The 26,727-nt window shown below is 46.0% G+C and overlaps 2 protein-coding genes across 8 annotated transcripts in view; both read right to left on the bottom strand.

The window, feature by feature from the left end:
* The window catches only part of BEND5 (BEN domain containing 5), a 47,647-nt gene extending 45,364 nt beyond the window's left edge, over positions 1 to 2,283 (bottom strand). For 2 of the 4 annotated variants that reach the window (XM_023636831.2, XM_023636832.2), the window contains exon 1: positions 1,922 to 2,283. In XM_023636831.2, the coding sequence (XP_023492599.1) occupies positions 1,922 to 2,147 (226 nt within the window). In that variant the 5' untranslated portion in view covers positions 2,148 to 2,283. The remainder of the gene's footprint in view (positions 1 to 1,921) is intronic. The other 2 variants (XM_023636833.2, XM_023636835.2) reach the window with 2 other exon arrangements.
* Positions 1 to 26,727, bottom strand: part of AGBL4 (AGBL carboxypeptidase 4) — a 1,218,758-nt gene that overhangs the window by 248,751 nt on the left and 943,280 nt on the right. The gene's annotated exons all lie outside the window — the stretch shown is intronic.

The raw sequence follows: 26,727 nt of genomic DNA, 5'->3' as shown, positions 1-26,727 counted from the left end.
GATTTTTAAAATTGGAATCGGTGGGGGCTGCCATCTGCCTGAGCAGCCTCTCTGTGGTGCTGGAAGAGCCAAGCACAGTGTTCACGTTTGCTGAATAAATAAATGGATGAAGGAACAATCTCTAAAAGAGGAAAACAGCCCTTACACACTAAGACACCTCCATACCACTGACTCCTTCTGACACACATCCCTTTCCCTCTCCTAAGGCCTTTCCAATCTGGGAGTACAATACGATCTTCAAGAAGCACGCTTGCTTTCCTTCTAGCCAAAGGGAAGCAAAGGTTACAGCCTAGTTCTGACCGCCTCAGGTCTACAGCCTTGGTGAGTAAAGTCCTAATCCCTTCCCTCAGGTAATTAAAAACAGGAAATGAACAAAATAAAACCTAATCAGCGACAAAGGCTTCCCTTTTCTCCATACTTCCCCTCATTCTGTTCTGGCTCCAGGTGTCTCCAGGTGTTTCGAGTGGGTCTACACCCCTGTGCCCCAGGGTTTGTCAGGGAGGAGGTGAGGATAAAGTCTGTCAAAAAGGGACCCCGGTGCTCAGGAGTTGCCAGTTCTCCTTCTACTCCTCACCTCCTGCAAACTCACTTTCCAGAGGCAACATGAGGTGGAGGAAAACAACTAGTCATGAGCCCAAGCTCTAATCTACTGCTATTTTGCCATGGGACCCTAGGCAAGTCACTTCTCTGTTTCATGCCACAGTTTCCATTTCTACCGAATTTAAATATGATACATGCATGCTGGATTCATCTTTTAGGCTAAATGTGAGAAAGCAAAGGAAGTTGGAAAAAACAGCAACGATCTCAAAACTACAGAATACTAGCAACATCTTCATTCAGTTGCTAATCCCTGGTCTTCCTTCCAAGTGGAGGGCAGGGTGGCTTATGTCTCTGCCCACTCTAAGGCACACCCTCCTTACCAGCAGCAGCTCAAAGGCTGCTCCCCAAAACGGAAGTGATACTCTCCTCTTCCCCTCATGCCTGTACCCAAGCCTCCTAGAACTAGCTGGGGAAGTGGGTCCACTGCTTCTTTACAAAGGAAAAGATGCCCCAGGACGGCAGAGAGAATTCGGTATAGGAGGCTGAAGCGCTAGTTTCTTGTCCTATCACCAACTGAACCTCAATATCCTCACCTGTCAGATGGGAATGAGACCACCTGCCCTGCTCATCTCCCAGGGTCCTGGGAGAGCAGGGATGGGAGGTCTGGTCTTACCTTGACCTAGAAACTCTTTCCTGGTGCCCAGCTCTCACTCAGGGAGCCTTCTGAGAGAGTCAAAAGAGATGTAGAGGCTAAGGGATGCTGAGGGCCACTACTTCCTCACCTCTGCCACCTGGCCAGGGAGGGGCAGAAGAGAGTGGTGCCCAGTGTTCAAGGCCTCCTCATCCTGTCCAATGATGGCCCAGATGGGAAAAGGATGTCATACCTTCTCTCTGTGAAGAGGGACTCCCACCTAGAAGAGTCTGACAATATCTGCCCTGCCTCCTCACTCCCAGGAGGGACCAACGGCCTTAAAGGAAGAGAGACAGACAGATAGAGAAACTTAAGGAGTCAGAAGGAACTGGGAGAGAGGTGAAGAGAAGGTGAGCGACAGAGAAATAAAGGTACAGACAGGCGAGGGGAGAGAGAGAAAGTGAAGGGACCAGGAGAGTGAACAGGAGGACAGACAACGAAAAAGGGATGGAGACAGACTGACAGCGCGGGAGTGTCGGGAGGTGGGAAAGACAAAGGGGACTATCTGGTGTTTTTAACTGGTCTGGCCTCTTACAGACACCCTGTTCCCCCAAAGAAGAGCCCAGGGAGCGGAAGGAGGAGGCCGGAGCAAGCAGTGGCTTCCCCGGCACCCTCGCCCGGCGCCCGGCCCCCTCCCGGTCCCGGCGCCGCCCCCCGCCCAGGGCCCCCGTCCCTCCGGCCCCTGCTCACCTGCCAGCGCCAGGATCTGGGCCTTGTGCAGCAGCAGCGCGCCCCAGTCGCGGGGGGCGCGCGGGGGAATCTCGGGCCCGGCGCCCAGCTCCTCCGGGCCCCGGTACACGGCGTACACCTTCTGGTTGTCAAAATCCAGCCGCGAGCGGGGGCTGAAGTCGCGCACGCACGACACGGGCAGCGCGTAGCAGACGTTGTCCTCCAGGAACCGCACAAAGGCATACATGGTGGGCGCCGGGGGCGGGCCCGCTCGGGCCGGTCAGCCCGCGGGGCGGGCGCCGAGGTGGGAGCCGGCGGGGGGCGCGAGCCGCGCGGCCGGGCCGGGGGGCGGGGGCGGCTCCCCGGGCCCGGGGCTCCCCCCACTGTTATTGTTCCTGAAAGCACCGCTCTGCCAATCGGCTGCTCTCGCCTGGGCGCGGAAAAGAGAGGGAGGGGGGAAAGGGGAGCGGGGGGCGGATAAGGGGGGTTTGGAAGCGCACCGCCACTCGCAAAGTCAGACCCGAGCAATCACAGCCGGAGCGCGATTCGAGTAGGGAGGGGAAAGGGCAAAAAGATTGAATTGCAATAATAATAACAACAATGGCACTGCAGGAAAAAAATGCAGTGAGTAAAAGTCGCGCTGCGGGAAGGATTATATTGCTTCAACAATCCCTCTGCAAAATAAATTGCATTGCAACGCAACTGCATTGCAAAGGAGAGGAGAGAGTGCAAAAGAATGAATGCGGGGCGGGGGGGGGGGGGGGGGCAATCTTGTTTGGATCCTAAGTGTAAACTTGCACTTGCAAGCGAGTAGAATTTTGGAGTGCTTCAAGTAATTTTAGCCACTCCTCTCAGCCCCTTTAGTTCGCTTTATTTATTTATTTTGTAAAACTGCCAGCTCCCGCTGTGGGGAGGGTCAGTCAGCCAGAAACGTTCCCCTAGAGCTGCCCAACTAGTTCTGACCAGAACTGGGGCTTATCTGGGATTTCCAGTTGGACTAGCTGGCTGGGAGTGGTGGAGAGTTTGTCGAGGGCTGCTCTCAGCCAGAGGGAGCAGTGGCACCCCTCCACAGCCTGCCCGTCTCTGAACTGGGACCAGTTGGAATGAAGCAGGGAGTGGAGAAGCGCTCTTCAGGAAGGCAAGGTCAGGGCTAGCTGGGCGTTTCTGAAGCACTTTGAGAGGTTCAGGAATAGGAGTCTGTGGAATAGCAGTCTTTGCTCTGTCCTAATACCACAGGCAGAAGAGAGCCTGGAGGAGCTTGGGTCCCTCCACGCAAGCTGTGAACACCAGCTGAAAGAGGGCTGACTCCTAGGAACCCCATCCCACATTAGAGGGGGTCAGCATCTTCACACTGATGCCTCCGAGATGGTGGGCTTTGGATCAAATATGCCTACTTACATCCCTACTGCCTAGCCCAGACCTGGCACTTGGTAGGGACTCAGTGAATTTCGGGTGAAAAATAATAAATGAAAATCCACACTCACCCAGCCATCCAATCATTCATTCTTTTCTTCAAGCAACCAGTATTCATTGGGTGCGCACTACATGCCTGATTTTGGGCTACGTGCTGGTGAGAGAAGGAGGAGCAAACAGGACGAACACCTGGATGCCTTGCAGTCTTAGTGTATCACAACTTGAGTTTCGGTTTTGGATTCCTGTGCCAAAATTAGGTTACTATATGAATAACACACCTCCCCTGTCCTCAAAACCCTTACAATCCAGTCTGGGAGAGTTAAAAAAAAAAGTGTAAGTAAGTAAGTATGCTATAGTGAGAAAAGTGTTCTCATAGAGGAATGCTTAATGGAGGTAGCAGACTGAATTAAATGTTATATTTCTTTAAAGATTCATTTTAATGAACTCGACCTATAAGAAAAAAACAAAATATGTGCACCAAAAGGTTGTTCCTTGGTTGTGGTGGGCGATTTTCTTTTCCTTTGTGTGTATATACATTTGTATTTAATTTAACTATTTTCCACAATAAGCAGGTATTACTCTATAATCAGAAAGCATTAAAGATTACTTTTAAAAAAGCACTGGGCTCACATTTCAGATCAGCTACACTAATAATGAAGTAAATAAGCCAAAACCCCCAAATTATTTCACTATGATTTGGGGAGTACTTTATATAGGTGAACCCCATCAATACACAGCTCCCAGACCCAAATGTACAGGTCAGATCAAGTTCCCTTAAACCAAGCCTCTGGTACACATGCAGCGACAGCCAGACATGACCACAGGTTGTCCTGAGGTAGATGTCCTGAGGTAGATGTAGATGTTGTCCTATGTTGCCTGACACACTTCTGGAAAAAAGAGGAGCCACTCTGAGTTGTTCCAGTAGATTTACCCTCATGATTATGATTTCTTTGGACTGATCTTAAATGAGTTTTTATTTTAAGAATACATTCCTATGGTGGTCAAGGGGAAGTAATGTGTAGCAAGACTTCTGATAATTCACAAGACAGATCATGCAGAGTTGGCCATATGTAACGAAAATCCATGAAGCTCCAAACTATGTTTGCAAAATAACTTCAAGTAGCACTCTGGTCAACCTCCTATCCCATCTAAAGGAAGGTGACCTCAAAATACATTACCAGTCTCATCTCTTACCACCTTCCTGGACACAGAATACTCCAGACACATTAAACTATTTGACATGTCCCAAGACAGCATGTTTTATCAGGTTCCAAGCCTTTGTGCTTGCTCTGCCCTCACCCTGGGAAATTCTTCCTCCCAGAGTGCACAGTGACCTCAACTTTCCCTAAAGACCAGCTCAGATGTCATCTCATTTGCAAAGCCTTCCCCAACCACCCACACTCCTCAAGCACAGGCAGGCTCTTTCTAAGTTGCCCCGGCACCTTTATCTCCCCTCATTGAATGAGCTCTTTGAGGGGGGCACAAAAAGGCTGAGTAAGCTGGGTATCCCAGGTTCCTAGCACAAGGCCTGGGAGTAAATGTTTACAGAACAAATACGTTAAAGAAAGACACAGAGAGCATGAACAGCAAACCTCGCACATGGTTTTTCTGAAAATCTGTCCCTTCTTTTCAGAATTGGAGCTGAATCCCAACTCTGTCTTTCCCATTCCCAGTGACCAAGGGGCAGAACAGTTATTCCATTCCTTGTGAGACAGACACATTCATAAACATATTAAATATCACTGCACCCTCAGGCTCAAACAAATTCCCCACCCAAGTCTGTGTAAATAATTCTCGTAGGGGACAGTTCCATTTCCCAAGAACCCAGAAAGAAGAAAAGAATAAACAATGAAGTGGATACCAACAGAGTAAACACAGATGCAAATACATTTTGTCTGTAGGTGCTCAGAACGGATTCTAGAGAAGGAATGGCCAGTACAGATGCTCAGAGAGACACCCTGAGACAACCTAAGGGCAACAGAAAGACACCTGGAGTTTCTGTTTCCTGTATGAATAACACAGTCAGTCTTTGAACATAGCTTCATGAAGAACCCACTGTGTGCCTCCTCCACCTTAGTGAAAACTGAATCAGAGTACCTCTTTGACCCGGAGAGGTAGCCCTGGGCTTTACACATACCAAAAACTCAAGATGTTGATGATTCATTGATCGGCAAGCAAACACAGTTCAAAAGTACAGATTTCAGACTGGAAGAGTCGGTTCAAAAGGTCAAGTCCAACCAAATCATGGTTGAATCCCCTCTTCAATATCCCTGCCAGATGATCATCGAGACACCTTTTATGCAGTTCTTACTGTCTGGAAGGTTACTACCACACCTTCACTTTCAGACCCTACTGACTGTTAGAAAGGTCTTCTCTGCTTACACTGAGGCAGAATGTTTCACCTTGTAACTGCCCCACCAGGTTCACCACCAAGAGTCTCCTGTCAGCTCTTCAGATATGGGAAAACTTGGGATCCTGTCTGCCTAGGACCTTGTCTGTCTTCTGCACAGACATCTTGGCTTCCTTCACCTGCTTGTCCTCATATGACCTGGTTTCAGTGATGATAATGGTGATATCTACTTTTTTTCCAAAGCTTACTATAAACCATCAATGCCAAGCACCACGTATACATGATTGCAGTTAACTTACACCAAACCCTTGAAGTGGGTAGAATTAACCCCATGATAGAGTTGAGAAAATTGAGACTTATAGCAAAGCAGTTTGGCTATAGGAGCCCTGGAAGGCTATGGTCACATTTGCATTTTAGACAGTTTTCTCTAGAAGCAGTGTAGGGGAAGGATTGGAGGGGAGGCCAGGCTGGGGAGTGGGAAGCTTGTGATGAGGCTGACTGTCCTGTGCCTGCCCCTCCCTTAACTCCTTCTTTCTGCAGGCCAAATGTACTTTGCCTCTCATCCAAGTCATTTTAACGGAGCAGAAAATGTACACATCTGGGGCAGTTTTGCAACTGTGTCTCCCTCATGCTTTCCTGTTGAGTTTTGCAGAGCGTTGGGTTAATGTCAAGCTCCTTTGGCTTAGCCAGCCTCAGCATGTTCAGTGGCAGCAGCAAGACTTATGGTTCATATTACTGCGTGGAATTCTCAATGTACTTTGCAAAACTATTTTAAGGAGACCTGGGTTCTGTGAATTTTTAGAGCAATTGGAGCGTGACTTTTCAACCTCTCTGCTAATGATTGACCACATTTTTTCATGATTTGCCCTTTTTTCCTGTGTTATTTAATTTGAATTTTAAAGTCTCTGCTTTTTAAAAAAATTTTCCCAGAAAAGTAACTTGCTGTGCTGTGAGCTCAGGACCACTGTCTTTATAGGAAGATTCAAGGAAGGAATGTTGATAGTTGGCCAGGAGGGTCTGAACCTCCTGCGAGGCCCATGGTGGGCATTATCCTGAGCTGGGTACTGTCACCCCAAAGCAGGGGCCTCCACCCAGTGCATCCATGTGAACTCCTGATCGTGAAGTCTGATTGAGTCTGGTTGTGGGGTTTTGGGCAAGGGAAGAGAGGGGCAGTAGGGACAGGGAAGGAAGGAAAGAGAGGAGCTGCATGTTGAATACAAGCTCAAAGGCCAGCGAACATCTCCTGGAGTTAGAGAGAATGCCATCTTGTCATGTAGGTGACAGCTTGGAGGGCTACAGGTATATGGGCTTTGGAATCAGACCAGGGGCTAAGTCCTGCCTTTGCCACATCTGTGCTGTCACTTTGGGCAAGGCAGTTCACCTCCCTGAGCTCATATTTCTTATCTGTAAAATGAGGCAATTAATGCACGTGTTCTGAAGGTGTGAGAATCAGGGCAGGAGTTCTTTGCCTTCTCTGTGTATCAGGATCACCTGGGGAACTTAAAAAACATCCCGCTCCCAGGTCCTAACCCCCAAGATCCTGATTCAATTGCTCTGGGGATGGGGCCCGGGCACTGATTTTTTTTCTGAATTCTTGGATTATTGTAATAGCAGACAAGGTTGAGCACCTCCGAGTTGAAAAATTTTAAGGTAACATGCCAGTCACATAATTGCTCAACAAGTCATAGATATTATTTTCAGGGAAAATATACAAGGCTCTGAAATGTCTATGTAACCTCTCTGAGGCGCAATAATTTCTTCATCTGAAAAATAACATACCAGTGTGAAAAGAGGACAGTTTTGTTATAGTCTTAGGCCCTGGATCCAAACTCTGGCCTAATGAGTAAGGCTGTTCTTACCAGGCTCATAGTATTGAATTATTTTGCCCAATATTACTCAAGTAATAAATGACAAAGCTATAACAAGAAACCAGGTATTTGGGGTCCTGGTTTAACTGGTAACTTAACTTTAAGTGTGTGGCCTTGCACAAGTTTCTTAATGTCTCCAAGCCTCACTTTCTTTATGGGAATATTAATACAGCTTCATAAGGTTGTTACGAGGATTAAATGAGATAATCCATGTAAAATGCCTGACCTAGTGCCTGATACGTAGTGAGTCTTCAATAAATGATAGTTGCTATTATTTTTATTATTATAGTTATCATTATGAGAGCTCTGATTCCCATGCTGAAAGTAGGGTGCCCAATAAATGTTTATTGAATGAAATTGTAATATATATTTATTCTATTATTGTCTGTCTCTGCCACTAGATCGAAGCTCCACTGGAGAAGAGACTTTATCTGTTTTCTTCACTGTTGTATCCTAGCATCTAGGCTGGAACATGGGAGACCCTAAACAAACACTTGTTGAATGAGTGCATGTCAGAAACACAGACCCTAGAGGAGAGAAAAGCCCCCAAAAGTAAGGAGGGATGGGGCCAGCCCGATAGCGCAGTGGTTAAGTGTGCACGTTCTACTTCGCCAGCCTGTGGTTCGCCGGTTCAGATCCCAGGTATGGACATGGCACCGCTTGACAAGCCATGCTGTAGGCATTCCACATATAAAAAAGTAGAGGAAGATGGGCACGGATGTGAGCTCAGGGCCAGTCTTCCTCAGCAAAAAGAGGAGGGTTGGCAGATGTTAGCTCAGGGCTAATCTTCCTCAAAAAATAAATAAATAAAATTAAATTAAATTAAATTAAAAAAGTAAGGAGGGAGAGGTATCTCAAGGGCCTTACTCTGTCTCTCTGAGTCTCACCATCCTCTTGTGAATATCTCTCTGTTTCTGGGCCCCCACCATATCTAGCTCTCACAATCTGGCCCAGAAAACAATAAAAGCCCCTTTTGTAGTCTTCCCCTTGGCACCACTAGACAGGTTGACATTTTCAAATGTTTTCCTAAAATAAAGAGAGAACAAAATGGAAATAATTACAGAAAAATGCACACAGCAGAAAAATAGTCAAGTTGACAATCACACAGAGTTGACATACACTAATACCAATAATTACATAATAGCATCAGGAATCTCAGTGATATAGTCCACGGGCCTCCTGGGAAACGAGATGTGATTCCATCTCATCCCACAAGGCTAGACTTCCTTCTAACCCTACTGTTGGTTGAAAGTCATTGACTCCCTAACCCCCTACTCAGCATACTCGCTGTTAGATAACAGGGCAACCTTCCTTCAAGGACCACATGCTGGTTCTCTGGTTACCATCTCTGTTCATCCCAAGCACCCCATGGCTCAGAATGTCTGCCCTTTATGTCTTCATAGGGCCAGAGTGCACCCCACATTCTCATTCACTCTTAAGCTTTTGTTTGATAACTCTGGGCTGCCATTCTGGGTCAGAGACACAAAACGGAATGTTCATTCAGAGGGTTAAATCATCTCAGAAGCACACAGCAAACAATGAACAACTCTGATTTTCTTAAGAATGTCTCCCAACCACACCACAAATTCAGTACAAAATCAGAGGAAAGGAATGAAAATGGAACTAACAATTATTGACTTCCATGATAGGAACTGTACTGGTTGCTTTACATACTAGTTCCTTTAATCTTTTCAAAACACCCCATGAGGTTGATACTATTATTATCTCCATTTTTCTGATGAGGAAACTAAGACTTAGCGAGGTGACAGAAGTTGTTTATAGTCACATGGAGAAGACCAGACCCTTGGTTTCTTGATCCAAAGTCTGGGTTTCAACAGCTGTTTTGATATAGGCCTTGCCTTACAGTTTCCTGAGGCAACAAGGAGCTGAACTGACTGTGGGGTTTAATCCTCTCTTCCCTTTTCCTAGATGCTTGAAACCCCAACTAGAAATCTGAGAGAACTAGACCTTATGGGAAAGTCCAATATCTGTCATCCCAAGCATGCCTAACTTGAGTGGCTAATGATTCTGTGAATACTAACAATTTGACTGCATTATCTGGGGTTTCTTAAATCATGACCTCCTTACTCCAGAGACCCTAAATTTTTCAGGAACTCTGAGGTTTCTAACTGCTCAAGCAGATTTCTATAGTCTTAGACCCTCTGTTGGTGGCCATGGAGTTGGAACCTGTTGGGAATCACCTGTTAACTGAATGGTCTGGGTGGAGGCTCCTCAGAGCCAGAACAAAAGAGGATCAGAGAGCTCTAGTCAGAGACATCTCTGTAGGACTCCCCACCCCCACCCCCTTCTTACCTGCTATTACTTGGAGTGATAAGAATAAGAATAGGAATAATAGCAGTGAACCTGTGTGGAATGCTTACGTCATGCCAGGCTTTACATACTTTTCTCAGTAATCCTCAAAACAATCCTGGGTGGTGGGTACTATTAGTATCAACTCATTTTAAAGTTGAGGAAACCAACACATAGGGGTGTTAGGTAACTTGTTCAAGGTCACACAGGAGTAAATGACAGAGCCGGGATTCAAACTCAGGCTACCTGACTCTAGATCCCCAACAATGGACTTCTACCCCAATTCTGGCTCATTCTGGGTCTGACTCTGGGTCAGTGAGAACCATCTGTGCCCTACTAGCTAGGATGGGGAGATAATGGAGCATCCATCTTCAAAGGGTCATATGTTGCTTCTCTAGGAATGTCTAGACTACCTTGATTGGTCCAGGTGAGACCCTGGCAGGCAATATGCTGAAAAACACCCTGGAGTTCATTGATATTTTCATCCTATGTTGTGGTGGGTGAGAGTGTACTAGATTCAATCCACAGTATAAAGAAGTCTTCTTTTATTTACTCAAAAACAGTTTCTTTATTTAGTAGCATAACAGGGCCACCTATTATGTCAATCAAAAAAAAAGTTCTTGACCTCGTTGTTATATTATGATGAAAAAATGACTCATATATACAATAGTCAACACATTTTCTGTTGATAGTTCTTTTTCACATATTCCTTTAGTGCTGGTGGGGGGTGAATTGGAGTGTAGAATATCAAAACCCCACCTCCTCTTCTTGACTATCAGACACACCTTTATTATCATGTAAAAGTAATGGCAAGAATAGAGGAAAAAGAGATAAGAGATAAGGGACCCATTCTGGAGAGGTAGCATGGCATATAAGAGGCTTTAAGGCAATATGAAAAGTGTAAAGTACACAGGCTTTCAACTCAGATTTGGGTTCAGTTATTGCTCCATCAGTAAGGTAATGTGAGACCTTGGGCAAATATCTGACTCTCAGGTTTTCAACTCTCAAACAGCGTCTTACAAGGTTGTCATGGGGTCTAACAGACTATGCATGTAAAGTGCCTGGCAGGCACAATGCCTCACACACAGTAGGTTCCCAAACCCATCAGTTGTCTTTTTCCTTCTCATCTTCTGAGAGAGTTTCTATTACCTTTTCCTTGCAGAAGGTCACAGGGTAATGACAAGAATGGATCCCCAGGAGCCAGTTATTTTTGGGTGAAGTGTCTTCCCCTCTCTTCCCAAAGACTGGGCACTATTACTGCAGAGATGCCACCCACTATTCCTTCCTGGCCAATGCTGGGGCCATATGCCTTGTTTAAGAAAGCTGAGGCCTTAGTAAGATCTGTACTTTTATCTTATGAAGTTTTGGGACTTAAGCTGAGTTTGGGGTTTTATTGTCTGTTTTTAAAATTGTGTTCAGATTTTGTATATTTAAAACATGCCTTTGGAATTGTGAAACACAGTGTTCTCAATCATAAAAAAAAGATGAATTATGTTATGCTTCTCTGTTCCCATTTCTGGGTTCTTTTTTTGTCTCCTTGTATGAATTTTTCTGTGATGCCCTGCCTTATGTCCTAACTCATCTGGGATACTAGCTCTGAAAATGTGGGAAAGATTCTTAACTTCTGTAAGACTGCCTCACTCGTTCATTCATTCATTTACTAATGACTTATTTGTTGAGGGCTCATTATATGCCTGAACCTTTGCTTAGTACTTAGGATACAATGGAGAAGCAGATAGAGTTTTCTAATCTATAAAATGGGAAACTATACTTATCTTTTAGGATTGTTGAGAGGAGTGAATGAGATAACATAGGTAAAAGAGAAGAGGCAAAGAAAAGGACTAAAAGTTATTGCTCCGTACTCTGTCCCTGGTAATGCTAGCTGCTTCCCATGCAATCCTCATAACAACCTTGGAAAGTAATTGTTGTTATCCTTGTTTTACAGACATATCAACTGAGGTGCAGAGAGGGAAAGTGAGGGCCCAAGTCATGCCCTGATTCAAACCTGGTAGGAAGTACCCACTCTGTTATGTTGCCCCCAGTCATCCCTGGCATACTGCTTGTCACTAGTATGTATGTCCATTCCCATCACCAGCTCCATGCAGAATCTGGGAGGCTGTACTCCTCTTCCTGCTAGGTGATACATCTGATAGCACCAATTGTGGTTTGGATAGAGTAAGGGGTACTTGAAGGGAAAATCCAAATCCTGTCCCCTGCCTCCTTGGGAACAAGACGCAAAGAAAACTCATGCAAGGCAGGAGAGGGGGACATATACATTAAGCTTACAGATTTCAATTTGCTGTTGGAATATGCAAACAGTTATCAATAACTCCAAGTCACCAGGGGAAGGACTCTGTGGTCCTCTGGCAGCCAGACTCATCAGCTTAGGAGTCAGCTGGGAGATAGACTCTTGGCAAGAGGAACATTCTTTTTCCCAAGCCAACTCATCTCTGCTGCTGTGACCTTTAAAGATGAAATGTTCAAAACTCTATCCCTTTGACTCTAGCCACTCCCCAGATGGAGGTAGACCTCAACTGCACAAACAAGGAGGCACATTTTTCCACTTGAGATGCTCCATGTCCAAGGAAGAAGGAGTCCGCCAGGAAATGTTCACTTAGAGCCTGCATACTTTCAAGAGGCTGAAAGCAGAGTAGGAAATGAAACCATGGTGCTTACACTTGGCAAGGGGGCTGCAAAACTGCCCTAAGCTAAACAAGCTGGACCTATGTATCTTTTTCTCTTCCATCTCTTTGTTTGGACAGGTCACAGCAAGAACACGTAACACATTCACCAGCGTAGGAGCCAGATGAGCACTGTCCACATGGTTTTAACTTTTTGAGCAAATCTTTATCTTTGGTATTAAGAAAAGGAAGGACCATGCCAGAGAGCCTTGTTGCCACTGAGAAAACTTGTGAGGGATACCAGAATGAAAAAGACACAAAAGAGGCAAAGCCGAGCTTTGCATGCAAAAAAGGGGAAAAAAAAAAACTTTTCCTTGGCATAGAGAAATTTCATCCTGAAAGTTCTTTTTTTTCTTTTCTCAGCAATGTAATAAACACCTTAAAATAGAGTTATAAAACGGAAACAGATTCTATAGAAGCAGGAAACCAAGAATAGTGACTTGAGAGAACTTATAGCCCAAACCGCTCATTCTAGAAATGATGAAACTGAGGACAGAAGGACAATGATTTGCCCTAAATCAGAGTCTGTCTTTGGCCAAATCAGTCCTGAAACCCAGCTCCTGGTGGGCCTTTGCTCTGCCCTATTGCCATGCTTTCTCTTGATTATAGGGGAAAGCCTTCAGTAAAAGGGGATCTCATGCACGCCCATGGCATTAGCTTATTTAGTCCTAGAGAAACATATAATTCATCTTTTTCAAGGTTTAGCATCAAGAAGAAGCCTCTCCTAGTTGGAAAGGGGTGGTGAGGGGACACCCTATTCTCTCCTCTTGGGTATCACCTTGCCCTTGAAGTCTCTCTCCAATCCTGCTGCCATTTCTGTGCTGCCCACTCTGCACTACCCTCTATTCCCCCACCCCCATCAAGGGATGCTGTTGATTCTCTAGCACTCTGGCCAAAGCATGAACACAGCCCATTTAGGGGGGTTGCCCTAAGCACAGCTGAGGCAGTCTGGACTCTCAAACAGGCTTGACTGAAACAGAGATGAAAGAAGAGGCAGCAGAATGCAGAGTGATCTGAGCTTTGAAATCAGACAGACCTGAGTGCAGACCTCAGCAAGTCACTTGACTTCTCTGAAGTTTGGTTTCCTTATCTATGGGATAGGGAGACTTACCTCCCGGGTATTTGATACAATTAAATGAGAGAGCTTACAGACGGCGTGTAGCCCAGATCTTTGCACACACTGAGCACTGGTGAACACAAAGCGTAAAGAAAGATCTAATTTAGAAAGGTTTATATTCAATCACTCAAAAAATATTTCCTGGGCCGCCTTCTCTGGCCAGATCCTGTGCTGAGTATTGAGACAGAGACAAACAAGAAATGGTCCTTACCCTGCAGGAAATAATGTTTTCATGGGTGTCATGGGTTGAATTGTGTGCCACCAAAAGCTATGTCGAAGTCCTAACCCCTGGTATCTGTGAATGCGACCTTATTTGGAAATAGGGTCTGTAGATGTAATTAAGTTAGGATGAGGTCATTAGGGTGGGCCCTAATCCAATATGACTGATGTCCTTATAAGAAGAGAAAAATGTCCTGTGAAGATGGAAACACATAGGGATAATGCCATGTAACTACAGAGGCAGAGACTGGAGTGATGCAGCTGTAAGCTAAGGAACATGAAAGGATCCATGACCACCACCAGAAACTAGGAGGAAGCAAAAGAAGGATTCTACCCAGAGCCTCAGAGGGACCATGGCTCTGCTGACTCCTTGATTTTGAACTTTTAGCCTCAAGAAAAGGGAAAGAACAAATTTGGTTGTTGTAAGCCCCCCAGTTTGTGATAGTTTGCTTTGGCAGCCCCAGGACACTAATACAATTGGGGAGACATGCAAGGGAGCAAATGCAATAATTACAACAGAAGAAGTGGAGTAATATTTATCGAGTTCCCTGAACTGAGGCTGTTTCACTTATTCAATTATGTAATCTTGCTTAAGCCAGGAAGGCTTCTTGTGAGGCTCAGTGCTAACGGAGGTATGTGTAAGTGAAGGTAAGTTTGTCTCGGAAACGGACAGCCTGTGTCTGCCTAGGGAAGCCAGGGAAGGCTTCTCAGAGAGGATAGTTGGAGCTGACACCTGAAGGACGGCTAGAAGCTCAGCAGGTATGGGAGGGTAGGGAGGGGAGACACAATCCGGCTAGAGAGCCCAGTGTGTGCAGAAGCAGAGAAGTATGAACCAGTTTTGGAATTTTCAGGAAACTCAAACATTAAAGCACTGCTGGAGCACAGTGCTGATATTTATCTGCCTTCTAGACTCTCTTTTCCACCTGATATCCCACAGGCACCTCCTACTCAAAATGTCCCAAACTGAACTAGACCCTTCTTTCTGCTGCCACCCATGCCTCATCCAACCTTCTCCTCCTGCCTTCCCTGATCTGGTGAATGGCCCACCACACACCCAGCCAGCCTAGCTAGAGTTCTCAGAGTGCTTGAATACTCAACTCTTGAAAACTGACTCCTTTTCATCTCTGATTTACACAGTCATCTCTGGTTATGATGGCTTCTCACTTGGCACAAGCTCCCAACTCTCCAGGTGTGTCTCTCAGCCATATTCCTTCCAGCCAAGCCTCTCTGCCAGATAATTAATGATCTGTAAACAAATGCTTAATTGCACCAGGGGAGTACATATTTAAAGAAACTTTGTAATAAAGCAAAGGATCCTTTTTGTAACATGAAGAGCATTTCTCTCATAAACTCTTCCCCACCCTCAATTTATCATTTAGTTGGGATTTTCGTTTCACATATTCAATCTAAAACTCTCATACAGCAGAATCCCCAAAACAAAAGAACAGAAACCTGCCCAAGGGACAGAGGGTATTATTGTGAGGTGCAGCCATGTCAAGTGCTTCCCGAGACACTCTTTTCTTTCTAAGTCCAGCCTCTTTGGCCCTTAGATTCAAGACGTGGGCACTTGCTAGGAGAAAGGAAATTTTGGCTCCTGGCAAGAAGGCGAAGGAAATGTGGATTTATTAAGAATCTAATACATGCCTGGCTCTTTTATGTTCTCTCCTTTTCCTTCTCACAATAACCCCATGAACTGTTACCCACTATATAAATAAGAAAGATAAACACCTTGCCAAGCTAGTGGCAGCTTGTAAGGGGGAATGACTGATATTGAAGGGGTGCTGGAATTAAATATAGTGAGATTATTGTCTCTAAGCACACTCTTTCAAGCTGCTTCAGTTGTCTAGTCAGCCATATTGCTTGTTCACAGTGGATCTGAAGTTCTTAGTCAGAGAGTGTGCCTGGGGCCCAGCCATGCTGACTCCTCAAGAGAGGGGGCACCCTGGGCTTGGTGGGCAAGAAGCCGCAGTGGAAACTTTTCTGTGTGCTGCTGCCCTGGGGCTTTGCCCTCATGCTGGGAGTCAGTGTTAGGTGCTGCCCTGGGAGGGGCCAATCCAGTCACATAGGCCTTTCAGAGAGGAAGCACCTTGGCTCAGAATTGAAATTGGGCCTCCTCTAGGGAGTTTGAAAAGGTGGTTTTTGTGCAGTTCTTAATGGCCCAGATGTTCCAGAAAGAGGAAGCACAGCAACATTTTTAGAATAGTTAGTGGGGTGCAACAGAACCCAGAGACTGTCCCCACAGAAACTCTCCCCGTGCTCACTTGTTTCAGAAAACACTCGGTGTTCACAGACCACCTGCCCCGGGCCAGGCCTGTGCTCTGTCTGGGTCTTCAACCTCTCCCTCTCAGAGGGCCCCTTCCTATGTGTGCTTACACATGCTCAGTCTTTCCCAGCCTCAAAACACAACAGCCACCTCAAAACCCTCTCTCATCTCTGCCTCGCCTTTAGTTACTTCCTCTTCTCCTCCTCTTCACAAGGAAAGCTTTTTGAAACAAAGTGCAGTCTACACTTATTATCAGCACTCATTCATCTCCCATTCACTCCTCAGCCCCACTGTGGTCTGACCTTTGCCTCGACGGAACCTGTTCTCCAAGGCTACCAATGACCTGCTGAATTCAAGGGCACGTTCCTTCCTTTGGTCTCAGCAGCATTCACGCTGTTGACCGTGCCTTCTTCCAGCAACGTTGTCTTCCTTTGATTTCAGTAGTCTCCATTTCCTTCCTACTTCCCAGTAATCCTCAGTCTCCATGGCAGGCTCCTCTTGTTTGGCCCACATTTTAGAGGTCACTATTCCTTAGAATTTCACCCTAGAATTGTGGCCTTCTTATTCTGTGAACTCATACACTTACTGCAGACTTCTTTCTTGAGCTCCCGACACATATGCATCCAGGTGCTTACTAGACATCTGGATTTTGAGGTCTAAATGACATCTCAAATATTCTAAACCCATCTGTTCAAAGCTTTCTCCCCAAGCCTGTTTCTTCTCAAATATCCCCTATTTTAGTAAAGAGCACCACCATTCACCAGTGATCAGGGTACAAATCTGTGCGTCCTTCTTGACTCCTCCTGTCCTCTCACCTCTCAGTCATCAAATCCTATTGATTCTGCCCCCATAAATATCTCTCAGATCTACCCATGTCCCTTCTTAGCCACTATATTCTACTTTGTTATTTCTCTGCTCTCAATCTTAACCCTCCCCAATGCATTCTCCAAACCAGAGTGATCTTCCTCAAGTGCAAATATGATCATAGTACTCCGTGAATAAGACTTTCCAAAGGCTTCTCACCTATCTTCAGATAGAGCCCCACATGGTTTAAATTCCATAGTCTATCCTCTACCAGCTCGCTGGGCTCAGCTTACACTATATATTCCTTCATTCTCTGCTTCAGCCAAACTAGTTGCTGCTTGGTTCTCCTCCTCTACCTTTTAACTTTTTATTTTGAGATAATTGTAGATTCACATACAGTTGTAAGAAATAATCCAGAGAGATATTATGTGCTCTTCATCCAGTTTCCCCCAATGGTAACATCTTGTATATTATAGTACAATATCACACCCAGAAAATTGACATTAACAGAATCCTTGACCTTATATTTCACCAGTTTTACATGCACTCATTGTGTGTACGTGTGTATATTTAGTTCTGTGCAATTTTATCATTTGTGTAGATTCATGTGACCACCACTACAGTTAAGATATAGAACAGTCCCATCAGAAGGATAAAACTGGCCTTCTCGTGGTTCTTTCAATAGGCCAACTCTCTTTTATTTTCAGGTCTTCACATAAGCTGTTCCCCCTACTTGTAGCATGGTCCCACAGTATCCTTCATTTGGCTAATTACTATTTATCTTTCAGGCCTCAACTTAAACATCAGTTCCTCAAAAAGACTCCCTCAGATCCTACACTTCGTTAAGACCCTCGCTCTCTGTTCCATTAGCATCCTATGCTCGTTATCTCCCATCATAGCACCTATTTTCTCCTCCTTTGAGAGATGATAACCTGCATGAAGGCAGACATCATGTGGGGCTTGTTCACTTCTATACCTCCAACACCTAGCACAGTACCTGCAACAACGGAATTCCTCAATTAAAATGGGAAGGGATAAAGAATTCATGAAAACTGATGAGTCAGGTGGAGGTCCCTCCCTTAAGGAGCTCCCAGTCATGAAACAGGCCACTCTAATATGTGAATTAGTGCTGTCCTGGAGGGAGGCACTGGAGGTTGTAGGGATTCAGAATATCCATTTTCCTTTCAGCTTCCAGATTAAAGAGTTTGGCACAGCCAGGACCAGAAGAGTCCTCGAGTACTTGTGCCCAGACCCTTTAACACAGTTTGCTAGGTCAGTTAAGTGGAGCAGGCACTGTGGTGATGAGCCCAAAGGCCTGATTTCAAACAGTTCAGTTGGACAGTTTTCTCAGCTTTGTAATATAACATAGACTGAGCAGCAGTCTTGGTCACAGACTGGTCCTGAAGTTGGCCACATGATGAGCCCTGATCTTGGCACGATCCTCACACTATCCAACCATGGGATAAATATAGCATCTTCCACAAGAATAAGTAAAATAATGGCAAACTTTCAGGGCAACCCACTCTGACACAAGGAAGGCAGAACCAAACCATATGTCTCCTAGGGGGTCAATGACATAAACATCCATTTCATTCCCTAAGAAGAGAAATAGAATTATTGAGTCTTGAAGAGTTATAGCTGCAAGGCCCTTAAAGGCATTATGCCCCCTTACCTCACCTTTTAGCGCAGAGAATGGAAATTCAACTCATTGTATATAGGAGTACAAATGTTAACATTTCATATCTAGCTTTAGATGCAAAAGCTCTTGTTCTCATTTCTGAATCTTCTCTAATTAATTTAACCAAAGCATAACTGACCTTTGACTCAGGAACATCAAACTAACAATTTCTCCCATCCTCTAGCTGGCCCTCTCTAATATAATCTCCCTCACCAGCCAGAGTGATCTACTTAAAGCACAAAGCTGGCCAGGTTACTCTCCTGCTTAAAACCCTTCAGTGGCTTCCCGCCACCTTCCAGATAGAGGCCAGGTTCCTTAGTCTCCAGATTCAGAAAAGCCCTGCCTCCTCTCAAGCTTTATCCTTTGCCTCTTCTCCTGGCCCCCTTGACTGAGCACACCAGGCTGCCTTAGGCTTATGTTGAAGCTATGCCCATTCCCAGAATGGATTTCTTACCCATCTTTGCCTGGTTAACTCTTTCTTAACCTTTGAGATCCACCTTAGCCATTATCTCTTCAAGGGAGCCCTCCCAGGACTCTTAGGTTGGGTTACTGCCCCCTCATCCTGTCCTATCCCTATGCCTCCCCGCATCATACCACTTAGAACCTTCAGTTGGAATGTCTTATTTATGTGTCAGCATCTCCAGCAGTCTGGGCTTCTGGAATACAGGAACTACATCTTAACCGTTCCTCTCCTCTCAGTGTCCACCAGAGGATCTGGCACATTGGGAGCTCTTGGTGAATTTTGATGGAAAAGGAAAGCAATTCCATGATTAACATTCCCTGAGAGTTAACTATGTCTGCTAGGCAGCGAGGTGCTTCCCATGTATTATATCACTTCATTCTCCTAATAGCGCTGGGACTACTCAGCACTCAACAAAAACCTCCCCACCTTCAACTGGACTTGAATCTTAGTTTTCTTACCTTCTAGGCCCTGTCCCTAGCCCCATCTTCCAATCCTACCCATGGCCTCTGGACTCATGTCCACTTTCTCACCTCACACCTAGACTTGCCTCTCTACTTGGCTCCTTCAGGTGGGATCCAGGGTCAGACTCTTTGCCTGTCTTTCTGTTTCACTTCCTTCTCAAACACTGACTCTCACTCTCAGCATCAAGATCTGCAGTTGGCAAACCTAATCTGTTCCACCCAGGAGGACAACCAAGGTTCCAGATTCTTAGTCCCCATCCAGCATTCCAGATCCATAATTATCTGAGAGGGAAGAGTAGATGAAAGTGGGCTTGATTACGCCACTGTTCCAAGGATGACAAGGAAGCCCAGTCAAGTTAGGTAACCTGCCCAAGGTCACATGGCCTGGCTTCTGCCCAATGCCAAGACCCAGACATAGTATCTCCTCTTGTGTGGAAGGCACACTCCCTCTTCCTTCAAACAGATCCCTCCTGGAGCCCTTTGAAGGCCCACCTACTTTCCATTCCACACCTTGGTTATGAACTGCCCAGGGGCTGTTCCTTAGCACCGTTCCCCAGCCTGGCACAGAGAAGAGCCTTGGGAAAGGCACAGTAAAGGAATGGATGAGCGTCCAGCTCAAGCTGTCACCAATTGCCCTCTGGCTACAGTAGATGTTCTGCCCTTCCACTGCTTCTGTTTCCAAAGGTACCTGGACTCCTCCTTTGCTTTTGGTTTGGCACCAAAGGAGCAAAGCTATCAAACGCATTTTCTTGTCAATTTTTCTTTGTAATTGATACTAAATCTCTCTGTAAAGAAACACACACCCTCTACATCTTGAGGAAAGCTAGTTTTAAATAAATGGTTTAAATAAAGGAATTGTGACATCTTGGGAAAGTATCAATCTCTACCTTATCCCTTCTGTCCTGAGAACACCAAGCTTTCAGGTGAAATTTTCTGAGGCTGTGAAAAGAGAAAGTGCTTTGGAGTTAAATGAAATTGGGTTAAAATCCTAGCTCTGCCTCCCAGGAGCAGTGGACTTTGGGAAAGAAACCTGAGAGTCATCCTATGCTCTACTCTTTTCCTTATTCACTTCAGCCAATCTCTCAACAAGTCCTGCAGGTTTCACCTTCTAAATGGTTCTTCTCCAATCTCTGCATCACTTGTGAGCTAGTCTGGTGATTAACCACCCAGGCTCTGGAGTGAGACTGGACATGAATCCCAGTTTTCTTACTATGTCATCCTGGGTAATCTAATTAACCTCCCAACATCTCAGTTTCCTCATCTGTAAAATAGGGATTAAAAATCTTGGGTTTTAACAAGATCCAATGAAATAATCCTTATAAAGTGCTGGCATAATTCCTGGCCCATAGTAGAAGCTCATAAACATTAGCTCTTCTTATCATCTCTTACCACCTTCTTTGTTCAGGCTATTATCTTCTGCAAGTCCACACTTCCCGCTGTCCTCTCTCTCCCCCCACCCCAACTCCTGATCATTTTTGTAAGGTTTCCTGCCTGGTTTCTCTCCTCTAGTCCCCCTTCTTCAATCCATTCTCTCTGCCTTTGCCAGAGTATTCTCTCTAAAAGGCAGATCTGATCACATGATTTTCCGATGAGAAACCCTATAACGGTGCTCCATTGTCTGTAGGATACAGCCTGAGCTCCCTGGCTTTGCAGACAAGGCCTTCCATTATGGAGTCCCTGCCTACCTCCCAACAACCCTGAGAGGGAAGTTTTGCCTCCATTTTACTGCCTCAGAGTGGTTAAGTCAACGTCCCAAGGTCCTATAGTTATTCACTAGTCAAGCTGGGATTGACTTCTGAGCCCACAACCTATGTTCTGTCCCACATTGCCTCTTCCCTCCCTGACCATCCGTGAACATCTGATGAGCAGGAAAGGAAGAATACATCAGGTGAGAAAAAGGAGCTGTCATGGAGACATCACGGTGGGCCCCCTGGCTGGGGAAGGCTTTCCGGAGGGCCTGCGGCTCTAGGATCCTGAAGGGACAGGGCAGCAAGGATGATTCTGGAGAAAATGCTGATGCTGTGATTTCAGAATTGTCCGGTGAGATGAAGTGAGAGTCAAGTCTGAGTGGAAACATGTGCTTCAGATGCTGTTCTCTTCTTCCCCAATACCAGCAGAACCCCAGGAAGCCCTGAGGTTTGGTTCTAGTTTCAGTCACTGTTGGTGGGGTTGGGGGCACCAAATTAAGTTTTCGGGCTTGCTGTGTCCTCGCTTTTATCCAGAGATTAATGAACTCTAGGGTGGGTGGGGAGAGAGAAGAGGTCCTCCCTCTTGCGTTCCTTCCTTGCACTAATGCTACCCAAATATCCACTGTTCACTCAGCAAACCTTCCCAGACACCTGCTGGGCACCAGGCCTCATGTTAGAGCTACAGAAAGCAATCAGAGGGGGTTCTTGGCCTTAAAGCACTCATGACTTAGTGGGGAGGATGCCCCACATACAATGACAATACCATGTGAAAAGTGCTCTGGGGTTGGGCTGGGGAGAGCTCAGGGAAGTCTTCTCAAAGATGGTACCCAAGCAAGCTTCTGAGCGAGCATTTTCCTTCAAAATGATTACTTGGGTTCATTTCAAAAGGCAAATTTGGGTTATTGCTTTTTGTGATCCTGACTGTAGAAGAATATGTTCCTGCCTGGTGTTGTGGATCCTTGAGAGCATGCAGGGTGGAAGAGCAGTGTGGAAGAGTCCCTGGTTTGGGGGGCCTAAAATATCGTTCCACACCCTCATTGGAATTTCCTCAACTGTAGACCAGGGATAATACGTTTCATAGCTGAAGTGCCTGGCAGAGAGTCTGCAGGTCGCAAGAAAGGAGGAACACACTCTCTAGGGCTATATTAGGGGCCCAGTGAGGTAGTACAAAAGGACAGTGGCCTGGGGTGCAGGTAACTCTGCCACTGACCACGTATGTGACTCTGAACAAGTCACTTAATCACATCGAGCCTCAGTTGCCTCCTTTATCCAGCGGGGACAATATTACCTTGCCTGGCCACTAAATGGTAGTCTTCTTGGTCCCAGGTCTCCCATTTCTCTGCTGTATGACCCCTGCTTACAGTCTACTCCCCCATCTGTGAACAAGACAGGATGGTGAGGCTCTGTGCAGAGAAAGAACGAGAGAATATTCTCTAAGGGCTGTTTAACTTTGACATCCCATGCATAAAACAACAGCCAGATTGGACTGTTGCTTAATTCTATCCAAACTGCCAGATAGGCATTTGAATAAGTAATCTAATATATACATTTTTATTCTATTCAATATTCAGGTCGTCTCCTGGCTAGAATGAGTATTCAGAATGATGATTGCTTAGAAACATACCATTCCAAATACGAATGAGAATATTTTTGCAATATTCAGTTCAACAAGGATCAGGAGGTATGAGATTAGGTTCTGCAAATAATCACATCTTTCACATCTTGGACGCCTATATGCATTCTTACTACACGCCTTTCTTCATAACCTTGGAAATGCAGATCCCTGCACTCTTACAAGCCTGAGCATACCTCCTGTGCAAAGTCAGTTCCCACGTGAAGACGGTAAAGCAGGCAAAAAGGTGTGACCTCTCAGCTGGTGTTTGAGCCCTGCTACGACCTCCTCCCATCCAATAAGTTGTGGTCTGATCTCCTTGCACTCCAGCAGGGACAGAGTCCATCACTTCTCAAAGCGGCCGATCTCACTGGTAGACAGCTTCGACTTGGGGAAATAGCCTCTTGCATTGAGCAATCTCCCTACTTCTGGTGTTCCTACATTTGTCCTTGTTTTGCATTCTGTTCTTCTGCCTTAAAACATCCCTGCAGGGATTGAAGGCAATGACCCTACTATCCCTTTCACCAAGTCAGCCCTTTCCCTGAGCTGAATCCCCACTTCCTCCAACCAGACACCTGTTCTTCCTTTGTTCCAGCACAGGGCTCTGGAGGGATCCTGGTGAATTCCTTTTTCTCTGGCTCCTATGCCATTCAGTAAGAGAAAATGGAGCTTTTAAGGTAACAGGGGCAAAGCAGCTGATTCTGAGGAATCTGAGGCTTTTCAGGAAGCAGGAAACACCACTGGAGAAGGAAGACCTTTGGATTACAGCAGGAGAAACAGAGAGGGTTACCCTACAAACTGTTCCCGACCAGCACTGCACCCACCTCAGAAAGGCTGTGTGTACGTGTGTGTGTGTGCATATGTGTGTCTAAGTATGACTGCTTATTAGTGAGCACTGACTCTCATATACTCAACAGTGCCTTGGTAACGTTAGTATAGAATCAGTTCTTCACTTGGCCAATAATCACATGTCTTTAAGACTCATTCAGATGTCTCCTCCTCCAGGAAGCATTCCCTGACATCCCTTCTTTACCTTCACCAACCCTGCACCCCCAGGAGGCTTTCTGGACTTTCCTCTATATTGTCTAGTTCCTTGCCTGTCTGCCTCCTTAGATGATGGCACCTTCTTGAGGTCCATGACTGTGTCTGATTCATCTCTGTCCCCATGTGCCCGGCACAGCATGGGTGCTTCATACATACTGGCTGAGTGAATGTATTTGAGGAAGAGCTGTCTGAGACCTATTCCTGGTCTGTTCCCCTGCCTCAGCTGCCCTGTTTCTCCTTCCTTACTTATAAGAGGCTAAGGTGATGTAGATTAAGCAGAGCATAGCTCCCACAAGATGGGGACTTCTGTAGGAGGATCCCTCGGATGAGCCTTGGTGTCCATGCTTCTCAACCTGCATGAACCTCCCTGCAAGAGGTGGAAGTGGGGATGGCTGGCGCTGTTTCTCCATCCTCTGTCTGCCTTGAACTGACTGTTTTAGCCATGATCTGCTGTCCTCCCCTGCCTGGCCCCTCTGGAACAACCATTCCTCCAGAACTGACACTCACATTTTCCTTCTTTCTGTCCAAGTCACGGCTCTTGGATGCTCCCTATGCAGATGTGCAGGAATCTTGCACACATCTGCATATCAGAGGGGCAGGGAAAGTTGCTTGGCGAAAGGCCCTGGCTCAGCAGGAGTCCTCTGTTGGCAAGCCTCAGTTGTGAGAGGATCTCTCCTTGACTGTTCCTGGCCAAGGAACTCAGCCAGAGACTGAGCTGGTCAGGCCTGGGCTTTGTCCTTCCTGGGGAAGGTTGCTATACAGGGCATTTCTAGCGTAGAGGAGACTGCAACGTCAAGACTGCAAAACCAGTGGGCAAGTCTTGATGCAGAGAACTGGTGTCTCAGGCAGAGGTACAATGGGAAGAGAAAGAAAATGCACTCTTTATCTCTTCATCTAATAAGAGCACCCCAACAATCCCATGTATAGAGGGTCTGCTCTGTGCTCATTAACCATAAGGACCTGCTTCACATCTGAGATCTGCTGCTTTCAAGATCTGAGATCTTGGGTAAGGGCTTTAACCTATTCTGGTACCTATTTCCACAGCTGTAAATGGAATGATAATTGTACCTGCTGCATAGGCTCAGGGGAGGATTAAATGAGATAAGCCTGATAAAGCAGAGCCTGTGATAAGCATTTAGTAAATAGTTTCTCTCGAGCACTTTGTTTACCATACATTTACTATGTGTCAGGCATCATTCTGGGTGCCTTATATATATTGTCAAGTGTATTTCCCACAATAAACCTCCAAGACAGGTATTATTACCCCTGATTTGCAGTCACCTAAACTGAGGCCCAGAGATGTTAAGATACTTCCAAAAGCCACACAGCACATAAAGGGGCTGTCAGATTGAACTTCCAGGGCCATCGAAAGCTAGAAGCAAATATCATTCATGAGCCAGGGCCAGAGTTGGAGAGTCCCAAAGCAAAGGAGGCCCGAGCCTGTGGGTGGACCTGAGCAGAGGACAGAATCAGACTCTTGTCCAGAGTGGTTGAGGTCAAAGCGGGGTATGAGATCTAATGGGTGAAGCATGAAAGGAAAGGGAGAGTGACAATCAGAAAAGGCAAGAAACAAAGCACAGCTCCCAGGGAGAAGAAGCCCTGGCCAGTGAGTCAGGACGAAGGGTGAGACCGGAGTGAGTAGCCAGGACTGGCCGGCCATGGTCAGGCCCTTTCTCTCTCTGGGCAGGTAGGCATGGTAACAGGACCAGATCACAGGGCTAAGGTGAGGACTAATGAAGGGCTGCGCAGAAAGCTCTCTTCATACTATTTGGAGCACAGCAAGTGATCAATAAATGCCTCTAGAGAAAAAATATCCAGGCTAATGTTTAGATAATAAATTTCAGGAAGAATAACAGGGGTTGTTATATTCACCCTTTAGAGTGGGGGTCCCAGCTTCAGCCTCGACATGAAGGACTGCTGGGCAGAGTCCTTGCAGGGGTTTGATCACATGAAGACCCCTGGATGCCCCAATTGGCACATACACCATCCCTACTTTAGAGAAAGAGAGTGATAGTGGGGCGTCTGATCCTGAGGTTAGTTTCCTGGCTCAGCGCTATGGACCCATGTCTGAGCCCAGGGAGAGAGGAGCTGCAGGGAAAGCTACTTCCAAAAGGGCCACAGACAAAGCTATGAATGTAGAGTAGGGAAATGAACATTTCCCCCATTTCTAGACTGAAAAGACTGTGGCTTTGGCTGCTGTAGTATTTCTTCTCCCAGCAGCTTGACATTATAAGCAGGAAACATGCTTGGTCGGGTCACAGATGTTTCCCGGTGGGCACTGGGAACCCTGACTCGGGGGAGCCCTCTCACTTGCAGGAAGCAGGAAGCAGGGAACTTCATGGGAGGGGCTGAGCAGGAGAGAAAGAACACGGTAGATGGCACATGGAAGAAGAGAGCATCCTTCGTGAGCTTGCCTGTGATGCCACTTGGAGACTCCAGAAATAACTGGGCAAGATTTTGAGGGAGGCTGGAGTCCAGCATTAGCAGGTAGGGGTGTGTGCCAGCAAGTAGCAGGTGATTACTGTAAATAGGACCCCACGTGGGCCCATAGGCTGGTGTGGTCTGAGGAAACATCAGTTATACACTCTCTGCTTATACCCCAAATCACTCCCAGGGGTCTGAGGTCATGTCTAAAGATAGCTCGCCTATACCTCATTTATGTACGTCCTGCCTTACCTCTGCCATCCTGTTGGTTAGTAAGTCCTCTCATTTCATCCTTGCAAATATTTCCCAAATTCTCTTCCTCCCTATTTCTCCAGCTCTATTCTGGGTACATGAGGAATAGGGTCCACTTTTCAGTGATTGAGGGTGGTAGCAATTACTTAATTATTGTGTTAAATGCAGGAAATATAAGAA

Source organism: Equus caballus, chromosome 2, assembly GCF_041296265.1.
Source record: "Equus caballus isolate H_3958 breed thoroughbred chromosome 2, TB-T2T, whole genome shotgun sequence".
NCBI classification, from domain to species: domain Eukaryota; kingdom Metazoa; phylum Chordata; class Mammalia; order Perissodactyla; family Equidae; genus Equus; species Equus caballus.
This window is presented reverse-complemented; position numbering and strand designations above follow the sequence as displayed.